The sequence below is a fragment of the Aureobasidium melanogenum genome (genome assembly GCF_000721775.1).
Source record: "Aureobasidium melanogenum CBS 110374 unplaced genomic scaffold scaffold_2, whole genome shotgun sequence".
NCBI lineage: Eukaryota > Fungi > Ascomycota > Dothideomycetes > Dothideales > Saccotheciaceae > Aureobasidium > Aureobasidium melanogenum.
This window is the reverse complement of record NW_024470054.1, coordinates 25741-46017: the sequence shown is the minus strand read 5'-3', so window position 1 is coordinate 46017 and position 20277 is coordinate 25741. Positions and strand designations below refer to the sequence as shown.

Here is a 20277-nt window from a genome sequence, read left to right as displayed (position 1 = left end):
CAACTACCGTGTCTTCCGATAGGATAGTCTCTATGAGATGGCATCGAAGTGAGTAGGAGCAGAGTTCTTGGATTTCATCATGGTTCTCGTATCTAGACACCTCGAGCTCAACGTCGTTGTACACACCGGAGGCGGTCTTGTGGTGTAGTCTAGATTCCATCATGGCGGACAGCTGAAATGATATGCAGGAGAAAGCAAGAATTGATGGCAGGATGGTCAATAAGCTAATCTTTCACCTAAGTAGATTGTACTCCTCTATGACTCGGATCCCATGAATGCTGTTACCCCACTTCCTGCTTTGCCATACCTCACTGCCGTGAGAATCCGACTACCTAGGTAATCTGTAGCGGATGGCGCAGCCCGTTGAGTGTACTTGCAGACTGACGAGGCCAGCACGAGTGACAATACTGAGTTCATGACATGTGCCTCATCTAATTGCCGTAATCCTTTTTTTCTACCAGTAACGGAGGTTCCAGCCCGTGAAATGTCCTTGCGCCCCTCTCTGTAGGCTAATGATACCAGCATGATTGACGGTACTGGGTCGATGACATTTGTCATCTTGGACTGCCGTAGTGTTTCGGATACCTAGGTCAGCCGTGATGGAGGGCCAAAGCCATTCATCCACTCATCCTTGAAGGCTGATGATGCCAGCATGTTTGACGATACTAAGAACATGGCGTGCAGAAGCATCGCAAACTGCTTCATGTTTGCCTGGTTAACGTAGACGCCGATGCAGATAGATAGCAGTGGTCACGATACTACAAGTGAGAAACCTGCCAGAATGATGATGATTGTGACGAAAATAGTATCATTCTTTCTCAGAGAAGCAATTGACAGGTGCTCCCACAGTAGATTCGGCACTCATGAGGCCTCCTTGCCCCTACGTCTACGTTAGAGCTGATACCACGGGATGTCGGCGTCAGGTGAGCTCCGAGACACGCTGAGTCCTTTCCATAGCGGACCTTCGAGTCTGCATTGCCCGAGCTGTGACTTTAGTGAATGATCTAAATTTCTCATGATGATTGTTTCTGGAATTTGACTTTGCTGCAGAATCCAAGTTCATCACAATTGAAACTCTAATTTTCCATGCAAGGAACTCAATGATCTGCTAAAGCTTGAAACCTTATTGAGATTTCTTGTACCTGTATCTCGCCGTGATATCCGTATCTGCAAGTGTGCTGCTAGCCGAGAGGACAGAATTACCGATATTATCTCCCGTGTCACTGTATCGTCTGGCCCCTGTATACAACTGTATTCTTTCCAGGACGCTGTAGGAAAATCTTGGCTATCTCCTATCTCCGATGCATCCGGGCTCAGTTAGAATCATTTCCTCCGTCTAGTAGAGGACGTGCGTCATTACATCATCAAACTACATGACTACATAACTCTTGCTTCTGTGTTACTAAGAGTACCCCTCATCAGTATCTCTTTGCTCTTGCTACTCAGTGCTTTCGCGCCCATTTCAGATCCATCCAACATGCAGCTCAAACAAGACGCGCATGGTCGCGAGGTTGTCTCTACCATAATCAACAACGAGGAGCAGCCATTCGATGCTGATCGTGTCCTCCCGGTCAAGAACTCTATCTCTGGAGAAAATGTCCATTACTACGCCGGTGCGGATACAGAAGTCTGTGGGCGTGCATGCGACGCAGCTTGGAACGCCTTCCAAACTTGGAAAAATGCGCCGATAACAGAACGTCGGGGATTGTTGCTCAGGGTAGCAGACCTCTACAAGAAACGTGTGGACGAGCTTGTCCAAGCGCAGATGAAGGAAACCGCGTGTACTGAAGACTGGGCGAAATTCAACGTCCTTGCTGCAACCAACTATATCAACGAATTTGCAGCATGTGTCAGTAGTGTCAAGGGAACTGTCGCTCCAACTGACAAGCCCGATACTATGACTTTCGTCTTCAAGGAACCAATTGGTCCGATTCTTGTCATCCCGCCTTGGAATGCGGCCGTCATTCTTTCCACCAGGGCCATAAGCTCTGCAATTGTCACTGGCTGCACGGTAGTGCTCAAATGCTCCGAGTTGTCACCCTTAACTCATACAATTCTCGTCGACATTTTCCGTGAGGCTGGATGCCCTGCTGGTGTTCTTAACAGCCTTTCGGCTTCACGCCAGGACGCGGCAGCCGTCACGGAGAGTCTGATTGCAAATGAACACATTCGCAAGATTGAGTTCATCGGAAGCGGAGCGGTTGGCAAAATTATCGCAGGAACAGCAGCCAAGTACCTCAAACCCACAATTATGGAGCTGGGTGGAAAGTGCCCTGCAATTGTGCTGGACGACGCAGATCTGCCAAAGGCCGCTCGCCTCTGTGCTCAGGGTGCCGTGAAGAACCATGGACAAATATGCTTCAGCACAGAGCGTATCATTGTGCTACGCAGTGTCGCGGATGAGTTCCTCAAACTCTTGGTTGAAGAGACTAAGAAAGCGCCATCTGGATCTGCAGTTTCAGAGTCCATTGCACAAAACGCTATTAGCATTCTGAAAGACGCAAAAGACAAAGGTGCGAAGTTCCTTTGCGGTGATGGTGAACTCAAGGAGAACTGCTCTATCTCGAACACTTTGGTACTCGTTGACCCCAAGAAGACTCCTGATCATCTCAGAATCGTTGATGAGGAGACTTTTGGACCGAGCGCAAGTGTCTACATTGTTGATGACGACGCCGAAGCTATCAAGATAGCAAATCGCAGTGCATACGGACTGAATGCCGCGATCCATACGCGAAACCTAGAACGATCGATTAAGATGGGTAGACAACTTGAATATGGTCAGGTTCACACCAACTCATCAACTGTCTACATTAGTCGTAAGTACCAAATCTATACAATCGACATACTTTCCACTGACATCAACGCAGCAACTGGACCTCAAGGAGGTGTCAAGGGCAGTGGTTGGGGCACGCAAAATGCTGGTTGGGGTCTAGAGCAATTCTACAATACCAAACAGATCAGCTGGCACGGCGAGGATAGCGGTAACTGAGCATGACTTGAGAGTCGTAAACGAGATGATTTCTTGTAACTCAAAGTGTTACTACTACGGGGTCTCTGTTGATACTTACTTGAGTGATGTGCAGAATAGCGGTCATAAGGAACATTATCGCTGTGCCGCTTTAGGTATACGGCAAAGGTCAGTCAGAGTGCTTCCCGTAACCATCAATTCAGCATTTGTGTTTCGCGATGTCTGTATCACGAAAAGGCTTGTTCATATTCTGAGACTTGCATGGTGCTCTAAGTCTCCTAAATAATCGATTCCGGGAGTCAACTGTTCTTCGATCCTTACGATTAGGTCGTTATATTGCTTTCGAAATGCGATGCTAGGCGACTTTTAGCCCGAGAAACCCCCCACCCATGCTGGCCTTGTGCCTCAATCCAACAATCTTCCTACTGGAACCCCGTATATGCCTGATAACCATGAGGTACGATGTTCCTACAAGGACTCTCATGGCCAGGTCAAGACAGCCTTCACAGTCTCGCCTGATTGGACGTCGTCGAGTGCACGCTGGAAATCATCCACGTTGTAGAAGGTTGTGACCTTGTGCAAAGGTAAGTTGCCAAGCGAATGCTCCTTGATAAGCATTGGAGCCATCTATAGCACAGTCAGCGAAAATCTGCTAATCAAGCTACTAGAACTCACCTTTTGAGGATCCGAATCACCCTGATGACTGCCGACATACTGCGTGCCCTTGACAAAATGCTTATGCACATCGATGCTGATGCGTGTCCCGGGCTTGTTGGAGCCCACAGAGCAAGCCTTTCCCCTGGTTCCTAGAGACTCGATCATTGTTTCAATAATCTTTGCAACCCCTGAACAATCAAGCGCTCGCTCGAGGCCATTCGTTCCGCATATGGTTCGAATCTGGTCAGCAACATCACCTTCAGAACTGTTGATGGTAGCGGTTGCTCCAAGATCTTTTGCAAGCTCAAGACGTGATGGCTGGATATCGATGGCAATGATCTCTTTCGCTTGTCGTAGCTTGCATGCCATAATTGCATATAGCCCCAGAGAGCCTACACCAAAGACAGCTACTGTGGATCCTGGTTGCACGTCCAGAGTGTTGAATATTGCGCCAACTCCAGTCTCCATGCTGCAACCAAGAGGCGCAAAGAGATTCAGAGGAGTGTCTGACGGGACCTTGACCAGACTAGTCTCGTTGACCACGGCTAGACTGGAAAACGAACTCTGGCCGAAGAAGCTGCTGAACAGAGCTTGTCCATCTGGAAGGGTCAAGGCACTCGAGCCGTCTGCTCGTGTACCACCAAAGTTGAGCGCGAGTATTTTCTCGCAGTAAGCCCGATTTCCAGAGCAACACTGTTTGCAGATACGACAGATAGAGTAGCTGAGCAAGACTTTGTCGCCGGGCTGAACCCCTGTCACACTTTCGCCCACTTTGAGCACGGTTCCCGCACCTACTAAGGTTAGCTAGATTTCTGTAGATGGTATTGAACTTGACAGACCTTCATGTCCGAAGACAGCTGGAGGTTGTATCGGATGATGACCAGCCGCAGCGTTCAAATCTGTACGACAGATACCTGAGGCTTCGATTTTGACGAGAGCTTCATTAGACCGTATGTCGTCAACGATGACATCTTCGAAGGTCAACGGTCCTCCCAGCTCTCTCACAATAAGTGCACGAGCATTCTGAGGCATGGTGTTAACGGACTTGTAGAACGAGACGACAGAATTGGAGGGACTCTAGGGAGGAACTGTGCAAGCAATGAGCTCAGACTACTCTGAGTGCCGCTCCTGGTAACCGTAGAACAGCCTGGACCAGGTCCGTTGTTTAGCCCCCAATTTCCAAATCGGACGAGATCTGAGTTCGCGTCTTCCGCTAACTCCGTAACATGCGGACCGAAGGAGCCAGCACGACCCCGCATTCGTCTCCTTAGACTTCCCCGACCAAACCGAAATGCAGTTGCCGGATTCGCCAACCGATGTCGAACAGGCTCAAGCACGGAGGTTGTGATGCCGATGACACCGTCAGACATTCGACACTTGCGTCACAGACACTAGGATGAATGTATACCGTTGAGCAGACCCCGTGCAAGTCTGCTCATAAATTTGAAGCATCCCACCGATTCTTGTCTGGAAGTTCACAATTCACAAATATCTCTGGCTTGACAATTGAACCTTCAGCAAGATGGAAAAGCAGGACTCTCAGTTTTCAGTCGCAATCGTTGGCGGAGGCGTCGCTGGTGTGACATTGACAATAGCCCTTGCGAAGAGAGGCATCGATGTGCAAATCTTTGAGCAAGCACCCCAATTCACTGAGATTGGCGCTGGTATTGCCTTTTCTCCCAATGCAAAGCAAGCGATGAAGAAGTGCGACCCGGCTGTCCACGAAGCATATCTTCATGTCGCAACTGCAAGCGGAAATCCTGACAAGGTCAATACATGGTACGACTTTGTCGATGGCTACACCGACAAGGACTCCGAACACTGGCTTTTTGACGTCACGAGAGACGCTCCGGCCGACGGCTGTCATCGCGCGCATTTTCTGGAGGAGATGATCAAACTGGTTCCTGAAGGGACCGCACACTTCAACAAGCATCTCGATAACCTTGTCGAAAACGGCGACGATAAGCCTATCACTTTGAAGTTCTCCGACGGAACGACTGCGGAAGCTGATGTAGGCAAGTCACGTCTTATTCAACAGCTGTGAAGTGCCGTATACTAATGAGAAAAAGTAATCGCTACCGATGGCATCAAGTCGAGTGTTCGCGGAATGATGTTCGGGAAAGATTCTCTCGTAGCCAAGCCCACCTACACCCACCGCTATGCATACAGAGGCTTGCTCAAAATGGAAAATGCCGTCAAAGCTCTAGGAAAAGATTTGGCAACTAACAGGACAATGCACCTGGGACAGGATGGTCACATTCTGACCTTCCCCGTGGCACATGGCAAGATCTTGAATGTCGTCGCTTTCAAATACGACCCGGGTGAATGGACAGACTCAAGACTTGTGGTCCCAACCACTAAAGAAGACGCCAAGCGAGACTACAGGGGATGGGGTAGCAAGGTCCAGGCGATTGTAGACCTTCTAGAAGACAAGCTTGACAAATGGGCCATCTTCGATTTGGGGGACCATCCAGTGTCAACCTATGCTAAAGGACGTATCGCGATTGTCGGAGACGCTGCCCATGCAACAGGACCCCACCACGGAGCTGGCGCAGGTATCTGCATCGAAGACAGTGCAATATTGGCTGAGCTACTCGCTGTTGCTTGGACTAGGCTTGAGGAACAATCCACCCGGGTTTCGAAAACAGAAGTCTTGGAAAATGTCTTGAAAGTATTTGATGGAGAAAGACGGGAGCGCACACAGTGGTTGGTGCAAAGCAGCCGTGCGAGCGTCGAATTGTACGAGTGGAGGGACCGCTTGTGCAAACGTGATCCTGCGAAGATCAAGGAGCAGATTCTCTGGCGCAACCACAAGATTTGGAGGGTAGACATGGACGATATGGTTGCAGAGGCAAACAGGAAATTAGAAGAGCTTATCATGTAGAATAATAGAATCATAAATCAAGACACATGTCAATCATGACGTCTCCCTTGATGTCGACGCTCCGTGTCCTGAGTATGAAGCATATCTCAAACCTACTTGCAGACCACGGTAGTCTTGTCGTCTGGCCTCTGAAGTTCGTCATCGATGCGAGGCTCATTGCTGATTTGCTGCATGTCACCATGGATGATTGGAGGAAGGACTCCCAGCTTTTGTGCTTCGTCCATCGTGAAAGTCTCGAACTCGTCAACCTCGTCGATGACTCCCAGGCCTTGAGGAGGGCAAACGAGATTCAGGCCATAGTAGATGCCAAAGCTGACCACAAAGCCCAGCGGGAAGGCAAGGTAGTAAAGTCTTGCGCAAGCAACTGGAACATTGATCCCAGGATTGACAGCATGAACGAGCCCAGGAAGGAGATAGCTCCAACCACAAACCCAGGCCACGAAGCTTCGCCAATTGACACCATGCCAAAAATAGTAGACGCCATCTTTGCCGCCGTGGTAAAGATCGGAGAGCTTTAGCTTTCTTCTTCTTACTACCCAGTAGTCACAGATCATGATTCCAGTCATGGGTCCGAGGAACACACTGTAAGCAGAGAGGACGCTGATGAAAGTTGATGCGGAGGCTAGTAATTGCCACGGGCATAGAGCAATACTGATGACGAGTCCAATGTATGCTCCACGTCTGATGTTGATGTAGCTAGGGAAGAGTCCAGCAATATCCATGCCAGCCGAGAAGGCATTGTCGATAGTGTTGATTGCAAGTTGCGACGTGACCAAGCCGCAACCAGCGAAGAAAGCAGCTGCGCGCGACTTTGCGTTGTAGTCGGTATTCAACCACTTCTGGACAATGTCTGGAGGATTCCTGGTAGACAGTCAGGACATAGTTTCGAAGTCACTTGCTGCTTCGCGACTTACCAAAGCGCTTCTCCGTAGATCTTCTGCGTAGCTGAAGATGTAAGGCAACCGAAAAGTGGCATGATGATGCCCAGTCCAATGATGGAAATCCATTGACCAAACACTTGATCGCCAGGACGTCGCGCAAAGCGAGAATAGTCCATCTGGTTGACCAGTCCGGCAGCGATGTTGCCAATGACGGTAGTGACGCCCAGAGTGATGTTCCAGCCGAGTTCCTGACTGGTTTTCGTTGATGCTGCCTGATTGAGCAAGGGACCAGCCCCATGAGCTGCAGACAACGCCCAGATCGTCATGCACAACAAGGTGATACCCGAAACGACAGTCATCCACAAGACAATATGTTTCATGCCCTCGGGCCTGATGTATATGATGGGAGCCATGATGACATTGAACAGCACCCAGCCGATGAACTGTTTCGTATCCAGATTCGCACTAGCAGGGAAGTGGTTCTTCATGTGCTGAAAACTAGGGAAAATGGCAGCAAGTACGTTTTGAACGCAGAGACCACCGGTCCAAGATTGTACGGCGAACCAGACCAGACTCAGAACGATACGCTGTATCAACGCTACATATTGTCCTTTGACGCCCCATACATATCGGGACACAACACAAAAGCCAATATGCCAGGTAGCGCCGACGTAGCCATTCGCGATCGCTACCGCTGCAATGATGATCTTGCCAACGATGATGGCAACGATTGCCTGCCAGACGGAGATGCCAGTGGATACCAGAGAGCCACCGAGCTGCCAGTTAGAGAGAGCGATCTGGTTGATTGCCCAGAATGATATGAAGCTGACGATCTGAGTCAGTCTCATGAGAGCTCAATGAGTGGTGATCTGCACGAGAAACCTACGCCCAACGTGTCCAGGTCCGCCTGTGCGGAGGCAGAGGTCGGATGTCATCGTTGATCCAAACATTCGAAATGTGCTCCTCATGTTCTGGCACCTTCAGATGCCTTGAGAGAGACTTGAATGCCATTGCGTTGACTGATTGATTTGTGTCAAGAAGTATCACCTGTGCTAACCATGGAAGCAATCATATGTATATGACCTCTGTAGGGAGAGCAACATGGCGATAAGAAATTCCGGCGGGGCAGTGCATGGTGTTGACATGGAGAGCAACAAGACGATTTGATAGGTGGATCAGTCAGCTTATCGCTCTATGCACTTAGGCTTTGTGATTTTGTAACATCGGGATGGAGGCCTCTCGTATGCAAAAGTATGATAGAAGTTTCATTCGAACATCTCGTTGCATGCGGTGCTGCTCAACAGAGACAATCATGCGGGGTCATGTCGAAGTTCGCCGTCGGCCAACCTGTTTGCGGCAATTTCGGCGACGATTTCCCACTCCGTCGCCTATCTATCTCTGATAACCCCACCATGCCGCCGCGGTTGTGCCCAAATCAGGCTATCCGCTCGTACCTGCTGGCTTAGGCGAAGGTTCACCAACTTGATTGTCTTATCAGCGACTCCAACATGCTATCGCTCCACCAGGCATGGAATTGGGGCTGAGCTTGCATTTCAAACACGAGGGTGACAAGACTGTAGCATTAATACATTTCAAGTCTCGAACACCATTAAGATACCTGAATCAGATTGATTCAAGCTCGACATTGGATTTTACAGACAAGACATGGGCTCTCAATCAGGCGTCAGATGCATTCGCATTGGCGTCGATGTAGGAGGAACCAACACCGACGCCGTCGCCATCGACACATCGCAGCAACACACAGAGACTCGGGGTCTCCTTGCACACTTCAAGACGCCAACAACGCCTGACGTTACCAGAGGCATTGAGACCGCGATACGCGCGGTGCTTGACATCTCACAATTGTCAACATCGGACATTGTGAGTGTCACTGTCGGTACTACGCACTTCATCAATGCAGCAATCGAGCATGATGCGCGTCGATTGAACAAGGTGGCCGTCATTCGCCTGTCCAAAAGTTTCCTTCGCGAGGTACCTCCCTTCTCCGACTTTCCACCTGGACTGGCAGCTATTATCAATGGATATGTGGGCTATGTCGATGGTGGCCTTCACATCGACGGCTCTCAAGAATCCCCCATTGTGGAATCTCAGGTAGTCGAGAGATGTGCTGAAATCAAAGCTTTGGGCCTGTCGTCAGTAGTGATTGCGGGAGTGTTCTCGCCAATCGATGAGATCTTCCAGCAGGAGGAGCAGGTCAGAAAGATCGTGCTCAGAGAGCTGCCAGGTGTTGAGGTCGTTTGCTCACACGAAGTCGCAAACATTGGTTTCCTCGAGCGAGAGAATGCCAGTATTCTGAATGCAGCAATCCTTGATTACGCCAAGAGAACAGTCAGTGGCTTCCGTCGTGCAATGAAGTCTTTGCAATTGGATTGCCGACTGTTCCTCACCCAGAATGACGGCACCTTGCTTGATTCAGCATCCGCCGCCAAGTTTCCTATCCGGACATTTGCATCGGGCATGACGAACTCGATGCGTGGTGCAGCTTACCTGGCTGCTCATGATACCAGAAAGTCCTCGGCCATTGTCATAGATATTGGAGGCACGACAAGCGACGTCGGAGTTTTGCTGCCTTCTGGTCTACCTCGCCAAGCTGCTGCATATGTGACCGTCGCTGGAGTACGAATGAACTACGCCATGCCACACCTGCACAGCATTGGTCTTGGAGGCGGTACTATGGTCCGTAAACACACCGCTAACAAGATTGTTGTCGGGCCAGATTCTGTGGGACACTATCTCACGAGAGATGCCTTGGTCTTCGGAGGCGACGTCCTGACAGCATCAGACATCGCCGTTGCTGCAGGAAAGGCTAAGATAGGTGACAGCACTCTCGTCAAGCATTTGAATGCCAAGGAAGTTGCAGATGCACAATGCAGTATCAAAGCACTACTCGAACGGGCTATTGACGTGATCAAGACCTCTCCTGATCCGATGCCTGTTCTGTTGGTAGGAGGTGGTGCAGTCATTGCTCCTACTACCCTTTCAGGTGCTTCCGAGCTCACACTACCACCATTTCATGATGTCGCAAATGCTGTTGGCGCTGCCATATCCAAGGTTGGAGGCGTTGTCGACACAATCCAAGATGTGTCAGGTCAAACATTCGAGCAAGCTGAAAAGAAAGCTAAGCAGATTGCGATTCAGCGTGCAGTTGATGCCGGTGCCCTTAAAGATAGCATCATGATTGCGGAGGTCGAGAGCTTACCAGTTTCATACGTCGCGAACCAATTGAGAACAATTGTGAAGGCTGTGGGCGAGCTCGACATCAACGCTCAGTCGCAGACTGTATTCAAGGACGATGACGATGGTTTAGACTTTGAGCATGCAGAGGAAGGCGTTAAACAGGTGGCGCCGAAGACTGTTGAAGCACAGCAGGTCGATCCCAGAATCTACATGCCCACGATCATAGAGAATGACGCGACTGGACATCCGGAATGGCTACTGTCTGAGACAGACATTGATTTCATTTCCAAAGGTGAGTGGTAAGGATCCTCGGGACCCGCTCACAAGCTGATCTTGTCTCAGGTTGTTATGTCTTGGGCTGCGCAGGAGGTGGGTCCACAGGAGCTTCACGACTACAACTCCGCGAGATGCTCCGCCAGGGACACAAGATGCGTGTCGCAGATGTTTCCGCTCTCGCCGACGACGCGTTGATCTACTGGGGAGGCCACATGGGCTCTCCAGCAGTGTCAGTCGAGCGTCTCCAATCTTTGGAAACAGTCGGTGCTTTCAATGAGCTCATGGAATATCTACACCACGACAAGCTAGATGCAGTGATGGGTCTGGAGATAGGCGGTGCCAACGGCATGGAGCCTCTGCTTGTGGGATCCTCTCGCTTCTTTAATTGTCCAGTGATCGACGCCGATTTCATGGGCCGTGCCTACCCTACTTATTGGCAGACTACTCTGGCTGTACACTATCCAGGTGAACTTGTACCTTGTGTCATCGACTCTGGCGACGGAAAGACGATCTTGATGACCAAGGCACCGAACGATGAAATTGTGGATCGAGCTCTGCGCGCCTCCTGTGCCGAGATGGGCTCGCGCGTGGGTATGGCAGCAAAGCCAACAACAACCGAGAAAGTTCGTTCCTCTGGTGTTTTGAATACCATGTCTTTGGCTTGGCGCGTCGGTAGGTGCATCTCTCTGGCAGAAGCCACAAACACGATGTCCACCGTTGCAGAAGCGATCGTGAATGAGGCTGGCGGAACCAAGAGTGCTCGCATCTTATTCCGCGGTAAGATCACTCAAGTCGAACGACGAGTATACAAAGGCCACTCTCACGGCTCGATCACGATCGGTGGAACAGAAGAAGACGAAGAAAGTGCAGCCAATGCAAATCGTATGCCTGCCATGCGAGTGGGTGGTACTCTTAAGATTCCGTTCAAGAACGAAAACATTTATGCCGAGTACACATCCGACTCTGGAGAGAAAGAATATCTCGCGCTTGTCCCCGATCTCATTGCAGTACTAGACTCTGGCTCTGGCTGTGCGTTGGGCGTGCCGGAGTTCAAGTATGGCTACTATGTCACTGTGATTGGCATCACTTGCTCGCCTCTTTGGACCGACACACCTGAAGGAATCAAGATTGGCGGGCCGAGTGCGTTTGGCTACGATTTCGAGTACAAACCTTTGGGAGAATACGTTAAACCACGGAGCGTTATTGAGGAGTATAGATCACATTGGAAGAGAGTTTAAAGGACTCTCCCAAACACTGATTGCTCTAAAGGAGGCATGTCAATCATTGTGCTTGTATATTTGCTCAGCTCAACTAAGCTTTCCCGTGAGGCCCCGGTACACTATCGAAATATTTACACTCAAAATTTGAACACTATTCAAATGCAAGAGGCTCTACACAACAAGCTTAGCCATTAATACCTCCTGTCCAAAGGTATGGGCAATGGAAGCGTCAGGTCAGGCGCCACTGCAGCACCCTCCAGTTATCAAAGCGCAAAGCCCCACCCAAAGCCACGCATACTTGTAGTACAATTTGAGCAGTAGTCCTAGAGGTAGTGGTGGTGATAATCGACGTTGCCAACGTTGTGCTTTACGTTGAGATTGTAATAAGCTCTTTAATTCTTCAAAATCGCAGTCTTGTCAAGCCCAGCGATTGTGACCTGTTGCCGTAGAACAAGCTTGAATGGTGAACGATAAGAGAGATCTCCATCACAGAATTGATATCTCGTATTGGCTGAGCGTGCTATACAAGAGATAGGCTTTGTTAGTCACAGCCATCTCGGTGTGACTTCTTCCCGCCCCAGAGATTCGGAAATGGGCATACACGAAATCAAACACCGAGATCCTGCAGCTTACTGCTATATAGTACGCTAAGCCGCTGCTATACCGTAGCCGGGCATCACATTGAGGAGAATGCACATCTCTTCGAGCTTGCCGCTGATTGGGCGAACTATTAGAGTTGCATCTGTTAGATCTTCGTGCCAACACTCATGCTCATCCACAACTCAAATCAGTCGTCGATGCGGTTTCGCAAGCATCAATCACACTCTTCTGCAACATCGTCCAAATAATGGAATATCAGTTGTGGTTGTGGGAGGGGGTGTTGGTGGACTGATGACGGCTCTCGAATGTTGGCGCATCGGCTGCTCTGTTCGTGTTCTTGAGAGGTCTCAACAAAACATCACAAGTGGTATGCAACTCGTCTCGGAGGATTGATCGAAAGACTAACGTCCACACCGGTGACTCTTTCAGCATCGACCCATCAGCTATCAGTGGCTTCAAACACTGGCCGTTCTTGAGTGCGAAGAACAAGGAAATTGCTTACGACCCTCTTGTCTCATTTCATCATATTACCGGCGAACAATTCGCCGGCCCCAAAGACTTCTCCAAGATGCTCTACTTTGAGGATGCAGAAAAGGTCTATCGTCACTCCAGACCAAGATTTCATTCTATGCTACTTGAGCAGCTCAGCCAGATCGGCATCGAAGTCGAATATGACCGCAAAGTCCACGAGTACTTTGAAGAAGCCGAGCGCGATCGGGCGGGTGTGGTTCTTCGAGATGGCTCTCGGATTTTGGGCGACCTTGTGGTGGCGGCGGATGGTCTTCGAAGCAACTCGTGGCGATTGGTAGCTGGTAAAGAAGTGCCTGCTCGCAGCAGTGGTGATGCTCTTTTCCGAGTGGCTTATCCTGTTGAGCTGGCACTTGCTGATCCCAAAGTCGCTGAACACTTTCCATTGCTCGAAGACGGCAGATCGACAATCCAGCTTTGGCGTGGCGTTGGGGTACAAGCAGCTTTCTGGCGAAATGAACACGAAATGAGCTGGTCTTTGTCCCGTCCCGTAAGTGTCTTCATGCCTTCGACGAGGTGGATTACTGTATTTGCTGACAAGTATCAGGATGATGGCAAGGCGCAAGAGTCCTGATCTGTGGAGGTCACCCCCTCAGACGTTATACGATACACCTCTACTATTCCTGGATGGCCGGAGATAGCCGACAGGGTGATCAGAACGACTCCACCAGGCATGATCATCGACTGGAAACTCATGTGGCGTGATCCCCAACCAGACTGGACTTCCCCTGCTGGACGTGTGATTCAGCTCGGCGATGCAGCGCACGCTTTTCTGCCCAACTCTGGCAATGGTGGCACACAAGCCATGGAAGACGCGATTTCACTTGCCGCGTGCATTGCGATAGCAGGCGATAATCAGAAGATTCCGACCGCGACAAGGGTACATAATCTTCTTCGCTTCGAGCGCGTTTCATGCCTGCAAGCGTTCGGGGTGATCAGTCGGGACGAGGCTCAGGGCAAACCATCTAACGAAAGAGGACAGGTCTCGAGGGATGGGTCAAAAGGGAAGCATGCTCAAGTTGGTCGATGGATCCTTCGTCATGACCCGGAGCAGTACGCCCTGAAAAACTACTGCAAAGCTGCCATGCATCTGCAAGAGGGAACGTCGTTTAAGAACACGAATGTGCCACCTGGGATGGTCTACATACCATGGACTATAGATACTCTGCTAGAAGCTCATGCCAAGGGGCGGCCGACGGTACTTAATGGAGACTGGACGTAAAGGGAGTCATGTTGTGTGCAAGGTCGTAGAATGTCACCTGATGGTCGTTGTAAGGACAACCCTGGCTTTGTATATAGCTATACCTCAGGGATGAACCTTCTGATCTACTCATCGAGATTTGAGCCTCTTCACGCGCACAAGATGATATTCCAGCTAGCAGACGTAGATGGCTGTTTGATAACAGGCAGTAGTACGAAGCACAGCGGTGAAGCTGGCAAGGAGAGGATGGTCTGATTTTGTTGACAAAACAGTTGAATCGGAAGCCGGAAGATCTTAGTTCCGTGCATGTCGACAGCGGCAGATTGAGTCACTTGGTCGTCACTACCTCGGACCCAGCTCCACTGTCATAGGATTCCCAAAGCGTGCAGGATTGCCATCGGCTGTCGTGGTTTTTCTCCCTGTTCATCAGCACTCTTTTGTCGCACCTCTCTCCGCCTCCTCACGATTATTTCGGACCCAGCTCCTGCCTTACCGTATTCCTGATGCGCTGTGAAGTTGCCATCGGAAAGTCGGTGTCACTTGACATCTGATTTTCGCCTTTCCTCTCATCAAGGTTTCGCGACGGCCCTACCTTAGGCATGGCTTCGACGGCGGTACCGCCAGATCAACCATCTCATCCTACAACGAAGCGCCATCAAATAGTTGTCGCTTGCAACAAATGCCGGACGCGCAAGGTCAAAGTCAGTCGTTATCGTCAGAGCCGCATCGAGTTGTCAAAAGTTGAATTTCAGTCAGTGTGATGGGCAACGTCCGACGTGCGCGAAATGTGCCGATCGTGGCTTGGAATGTGTCTACGCCGCTGAGCCAGACGCCCCCCCAATAATTGCTCTCAAGCGTAAGCATGACGCCCTTCAGCGCGAGAACAACGAGGTAAACCAACTGTTGAGCCATCTCAAATCTGTCGCTCAACCGGACGCCCTGAAAATTTTGGATTTTCTTCGCGACGGACAGGATGTGCGCTCAACCATCGAATTCGCGCGGACATTACCTGCTCCTGGCGCACCTGCCGAACAACTACTTAGCACATTTCGAGATCAGAATGTGTCTGAAGGATCGCTAACATCCGTACCTTATGGGGGCTTCTCAAGTCATGCTTCGGTCGCCTTGGACCTGAACGGAGGTCGTGACAGATACGACAGAATCACCACTCATTCTCATGACCTCTCCTCGGTCAATCCGGGTACTACGTTGCCTTCGATGCCTGATTTGCTGTACGCCGCTTCATGTTCCCCCTACCAAGCTTGTTAATGTCGTTGTCAGTGCATCCTTACGCGAGCCATTGAGTCCGAGTCCACCGGCTCAGAGGAGCACCCGCATCAGAAGATCTCCAAGTGCTCCAAATCTGCAACAGGTACATGCCATCCCCTCAAGACATCGTACATCACCCTACATTTGGCTGTACGACGATCGTTTGTCTCGTGTCAGCGCTCAAGATTGGAATGTCACATACGTGGATGATGTAGGTTTCCGGAACATCATCAGTTCATTCTTTGTTTGGGATCATCCATCGATACATATGTTCGATGAAGATGATTTTCTTGACGGCTTGATCAGATTGCCATCGGATACGTGCTCTGAAGTGCTTGTTCATGCAGTCTTGGCATATGGTTCGGTAAGTTCTATGGTTGCAGCTCTTCTACGGAGCAAGAGTTTAACTGAGGATCGATCAGGTGAATTATGCGCACGTGGATCGAGAAACTGCTGCAGCTGTACTCAAGGCTTCTTGGTCAGAAGCAGAACGTCTTTGGGAGACGCCAATCGACAAGGAACAGGACTTGGCCAGCGGCGCGGCTGCCATGATGATCTGGGCCATGCACACCTTTCATGGTGCCGACAAGCTCGGCATGCCATATCTTTTGGCAATGCGACATATCACTACAAACATGGGGCTGTACGATAAGGGTCGTCGCGCTGAAGTCTATGATCCTGCTCAACCACGTAGGACACAAGCCAGAGCTGTATTCGCCTGGGGAATGCATGATTGGGCCATGTAAGTCGCAAAACCAGGTTTGAAGCCAGTGCAAATGACTGACCCTATTCCAGTTTTGCTGAAGTTGCGTTCCGAGCCGATCTTGGTTTCAAAAACGAGCCACCGATCGAACCACCACGAGTGGTAAACATTTCGGAACACGAGCAATGGATGCCTTGGCCCTGGCCAAAGCAAGGAAGGACAGTTCCAGCGCTCAGGTATGAAACATTTGATGCTCAAGCGCGTCTTACTACAATCTTCAAGCGTATCATACCTTTACAGACAAAGTATTCATCCGGACCTCTTACCTTGGAATACTTGACAGCTTCGCTCGACCTATATAAGCGATTCAAGGATTGGTGGGACAGAATCGATCCGATGCTGAAGAATATGAACTACTTGGAGGAAGCACCGCCCCATGTCTTCCAGGTCATGTAAGTACTCCTTTGCACTCCTTGCTGGCTTGAGACCATTTGTTAGCAAACCCCAAGCTGACCTTTGCAGTTGCACATATCATTTTGCGATCGTTGAATTGTTCCGACCATTCACGATGACATCTACGAATCCTACACCACATGCAGCGCCACTGGTAAAAGCCAAGCTGCCGGTAGAGCCATGTCTGTCTGTGGCTATTAACTCTGCCTTGCAAGCACGTGCCGTGCAAAGCCGCGTCGCGAAGCTCTACAGCCGCGATCAGTTCATGAACTTCTTCCCCTACTACGCGCTTCCCGTGGCTTTCGAGACGTTGCCCTCAATCTCTTCATTGAGTCCGACCTTCTCGTACCACGCCGCCTCTGCTTTCCTCGACGCTCTTCGCGTTTTGTTTCATGCTAGCAGTCAACTTCCAGTCATCCAATATGCAGCAATGGGCATTGAGCAAGCGGCTTCGGGGATGAATATTGTCCTGCCGGACGAAGCAAAGGCTATGTTTGAAGCTTTCAAGCGCAGGAATGCAGAGGACGACGATCGAAACAGGGGTAAATCCAATTGGGTTGTTGTGTTCAACACTGCTAACACGAATGTTCAAGCTTCAAGATTAGACAATCTTGTCAGAGAATTGAACAATCTACGACTGGAAACATGAATAGATTACATCGAATCAAAACTTTCAAGCAGAACAGCAGTCACTGGATTATGCTGTGTGGGCTCTCTTTGACTCTGTGAGACATATTGCTCATATAAACAAGACTGACTGTTGAATGTTCAAGACAAACTGCACATATCCGTAACAGGAAAGAATGGTTTAGTCTACAGTCAGCACAGCAAGCAAAAATCGCGATGCATGGATTGGAGATTGAATACAGTATCTGTTGGCATGAGCAAAAACGCCACCTAAAGCTATTGAAAGAGACAGGTGCAGCAGCGCAGTGAACACCAAAAAGAATGTCAGTCAGAATTTTCGACTGAAGCAGCATTGTTCTGCCTTCCCATCTTAAGTAGCGAAGCGCCAACTGTTGACCTCGCCAGTCTCTGCTTCTCTCTTATCAAGCGCCTTGTTCTTTCTGATGCACCACCATCTAGTAATCAAACAGGAAATAATGGTTATACCACATCCAGCAATGATGACACCACCACCAGTCTGATATCTGGGCTCCTGGCTGGTGAGGAAGAAGTAGGGAGAGAACCAGTGACTCACACTGCTAACACAGTTGGCGATGGCAATGAGTGCAGCCCTTTTTGTGCGAGGTCTGGGAACGACAGTCGTCTCCCAAGAAATCTGGATGTTGAGACCGACAAAAGGTCCGGAGCAGAGAAGGATCAAGGCAAAGTATCTGGCGCCGGTGTTGAGAGTGGAGATCATGATGATCGCGCCCACAAGACAGACTGCAATGCTGCCAATGATATGCCAACAGTGCTCCAAATGACGACCACTAGACCAGGAAATGGCGAGAGTGACGAAGTAGGCGATAACGTAGGGTGGTGCCTGGACAAGGTACGTCACCACCTTGGAGAATCCAAGAGTAGCCATGATCTGAGCATCGTGTCAGAACCCGCTTTGGGATGATCAATAGAACTGCGAGAGAACTTACGGATGGGAAGAAGTCTTTGAAGGACTGCGCAATGATGAGAGCAAAGTGCAGAGAAGCAAACATCCATGTGAAAGGATCGCGGAGGGCCTGGACGACACCGCCCCAATAGTCACCCTCGTCATCTTCGGAGACACCACCCGCAGACACAAGGACACGCCACTGGGCCATTTCCGACTCTTCAGGTGTAAAGAAGTATGTTCCAGTGTTGCTAGGCCAATTAGGTAGAAGCCAAAAGCCAGTCACAGCAACCATAATGCTGACGATTCCCTCAAGGATGATGAACCATTGCCAAGCATGAAGATCGGCGATACCATCCATGTTTGTCAAGATTGCTGCCGCAAGTAAACCAGAGATGACGTTGGAGATGATATTACCAGCATGCCAGATACCCATGCGGAGTGGCGATTCGTGTTTGGTGTACCATGAAGATGTCATAAGAGAAACAGCAGGCAGGAATGGGCCTTCTGTGAACCCGACTAGGAACCTGCACACGCAGAAAGACCAACCGCTCTTCATTGCAGGCATGCAGATGGTGACGGCAGACCAAGCGAGCATACAACATGGCATGAGAATACGAGGATTGCCCTTGGCGATGATAACGTTGGCAGGAATTTGAGAGATGATGTATCCGACGTAGAACATGGAGATACCAGTAGACCACATGACATCATTCATTCCTAGATCTTTCTGCATACCAGCAAGGCGGGCGTTGGACACATTGATTCGGTCCAGGTAGCTACAAGCAGGCTGTGTCAGCGAATGACTTTGCAAATAGAGGGGACGAAATTGTACTTCATGAGCAGCATCGCAGTGATACATGGCAAGAACTTCCAGTCGAGCTTTTTCAAGACTTTCTTGTTCAAAACAGCAAGTTCTTCCTCTGATTTATCGCGAAGGAGAGGGAAGCCCTCAAGATAGGTTGATTCGACTGGAGCACTTTCAATGTGCTCGACAGCCTTTTCCTTGTCAAGAACAGAAACGGGAGAAGAAGGGCGCGAAAGAGGCATCTTGGAGAATTGATGATATCGAAGTATGTGTTGATATCTGGACAGAATCAGCAGAGATGGCTCTCTTTATAGATCTGCACTCATGTCAGTAAGTCGATCGTGAAGTGGAGCACCCCATGGGGTTGTACTGCTCAAACCTGGGACCCCCGCACATGTCTGGCAATACATGGGGCAAAGATGCATCACGACCTGTTGACAGCCACTACATCTGTCGATTTCGAACGGTCGGAGGTCTGCCGACCAGGAAAGTGGAGAAAGCGTCTTCTTGGTACAGGCTATGCGCAGCAAGAATCAAGCGTTGTATTCAGACTATGTTCTTTTGTGGCTGTGTGAAAACGCCAAAGGAGGACAAATTCATACAGTTGAGTTCGAAGGATGGAGGTGCCTAGACAGAATTCCGACACGCATATACCTTGGCGACTGGGCATTGACAACCAAGACAAATGTCCGAAATGCTCTTGATGCTGAGCAGAAAAACAGATTCGTAGTCGGGCAAACATAATCGGAAGTATGATTGAGCGCTGCCGTAGCTACTTGGAAGCAGAAGTTTGAAGCACTGGTACTCGTGGGCAACCAAAGTAACTCTCGTCAGAGTAACTCCCGTTGTCAACCCGTTGGGTCACGACATGACCAGCTTTCGTGCATCTCCTCTCCCAGTCCGCATGATAAGAGTGTGATAAATTGGAGGCCTAGACTACAAGTGTGAATGACGCGAGATGAGCAGTACAAAATGAGCCGTTTGCTTGGGAGAAGCTACTGCTAAGCTGCGCATCAAATTCCAGAACTAGTCATCTGGCCAGACTAGTCATCCTTACATCAGACCTCTTCCATGCGCTC

General features: G+C 49.9%; 7 protein-coding genes across 7 annotated transcripts; 4 read left to right on the top strand and 3 right to left on the bottom strand.

Moving 5' to 3' along the window:
• Positions 1–1477: 1477 nt before the first annotated feature.
• On the top strand, positions 1478–2989 carry M437DRAFT_40278 (aldehyde dehydrogenase; the record flags this gene model as incomplete). The annotated part of the gene is made up of 2 exons (XM_041020166.1): positions 1478–2816; positions 2868–2989. The coding sequence occupies 2 exons, from the start codon at positions 1478–1480 to the stop codon at positions 2987–2989; spliced, it is 1461 nt and encodes a 486-aa protein (XP_040883197.1).
• Positions 2990–3448: 459 nt separating this feature from the next.
• M437DRAFT_39244 (GroES-like protein) lies at positions 3449–4657 on the bottom strand (the record flags this gene model as incomplete). Its single annotated transcript, XM_041019972.1, has 3 exons — positions 3449–3595; positions 3644–4419; positions 4465–4657. 3 exons carry the CDS (start codon positions 4655–4657, stop codon positions 3449–3451), a joined length of 1116 nt encoding a protein of 371 aa, XP_040883196.1.
• A 490-nt stretch (positions 4658–5147) lies between these two features.
• On the top strand, positions 5148–6509 carry M437DRAFT_80675 (FAD/NAD(P)-binding domain-containing protein; the record flags this gene model as incomplete). The annotated part of the gene is made up of 2 exons (XM_041027395.1): positions 5148–5649; positions 5695–6509. The coding sequence occupies 2 exons, from the start codon at positions 5148–5150 to the stop codon at positions 6507–6509; spliced, it is 1317 nt and encodes a 438-aa protein (XP_040883195.1).
• Positions 6510–6601: 92 nt separating this feature from the next.
• On the bottom strand, positions 6602–8401 carry M437DRAFT_62400 (NCS1 nucleoside transporter family; the record flags this gene model as incomplete). Its single annotated transcript, XM_041024067.1, has 3 exons — positions 6602–7370; positions 7424–8215; positions 8277–8401. The coding sequence occupies 3 exons, from the start codon at positions 8399–8401 to the stop codon at positions 6602–6604; spliced, it is 1686 nt and encodes a 561-aa protein (XP_040883194.1).
• Positions 8402–9055: 654 nt separating this feature from the next.
• On the top strand, positions 9056–12102 carry M437DRAFT_39991 (beta subunit of N-methylhydantoinase A/acetone carboxylase; the record flags this gene model as incomplete). Its single annotated transcript, XM_041020112.1, has 2 exons — positions 9056–10880; positions 10931–12102. 2 exons carry the CDS (start codon positions 9056–9058, stop codon positions 12100–12102), a joined length of 2997 nt encoding a protein of 998 aa, XP_040883193.1.
• A 1150-nt stretch (positions 12103–13252) lies between these two features.
• M437DRAFT_62398 (uncharacterized protein) lies at positions 13253–17487 on the top strand (the record flags this gene model as incomplete). The annotated part of the gene is made up of 9 exons (XM_041024066.1): positions 13253–13702; positions 13796–14410; positions 14619–14662; positions 14988–15114; positions 15170–15645; positions 15695–16046; positions 16105–16424; positions 16478–16837; positions 16908–17487. 9 exons carry the CDS (start codon positions 13253–13255, stop codon positions 17485–17487), a joined length of 3324 nt encoding a protein of 1107 aa, XP_040883192.1.
• A 348-nt stretch (positions 17488–17835) lies between these two features.
• Positions 17836–19440, bottom strand: M437DRAFT_80671 (major facilitator superfamily transporter; the record flags this gene model as incomplete). Its single annotated transcript, XM_041027394.1, has 3 exons — positions 17836–18375; positions 18434–19169; positions 19226–19440. The coding sequence occupies 3 exons, from the start codon at positions 19438–19440 to the stop codon at positions 17836–17838; spliced, it is 1491 nt and encodes a 496-aa protein (XP_040883191.1).
• Positions 19441–20277: the final 837 nt, after the last annotated feature.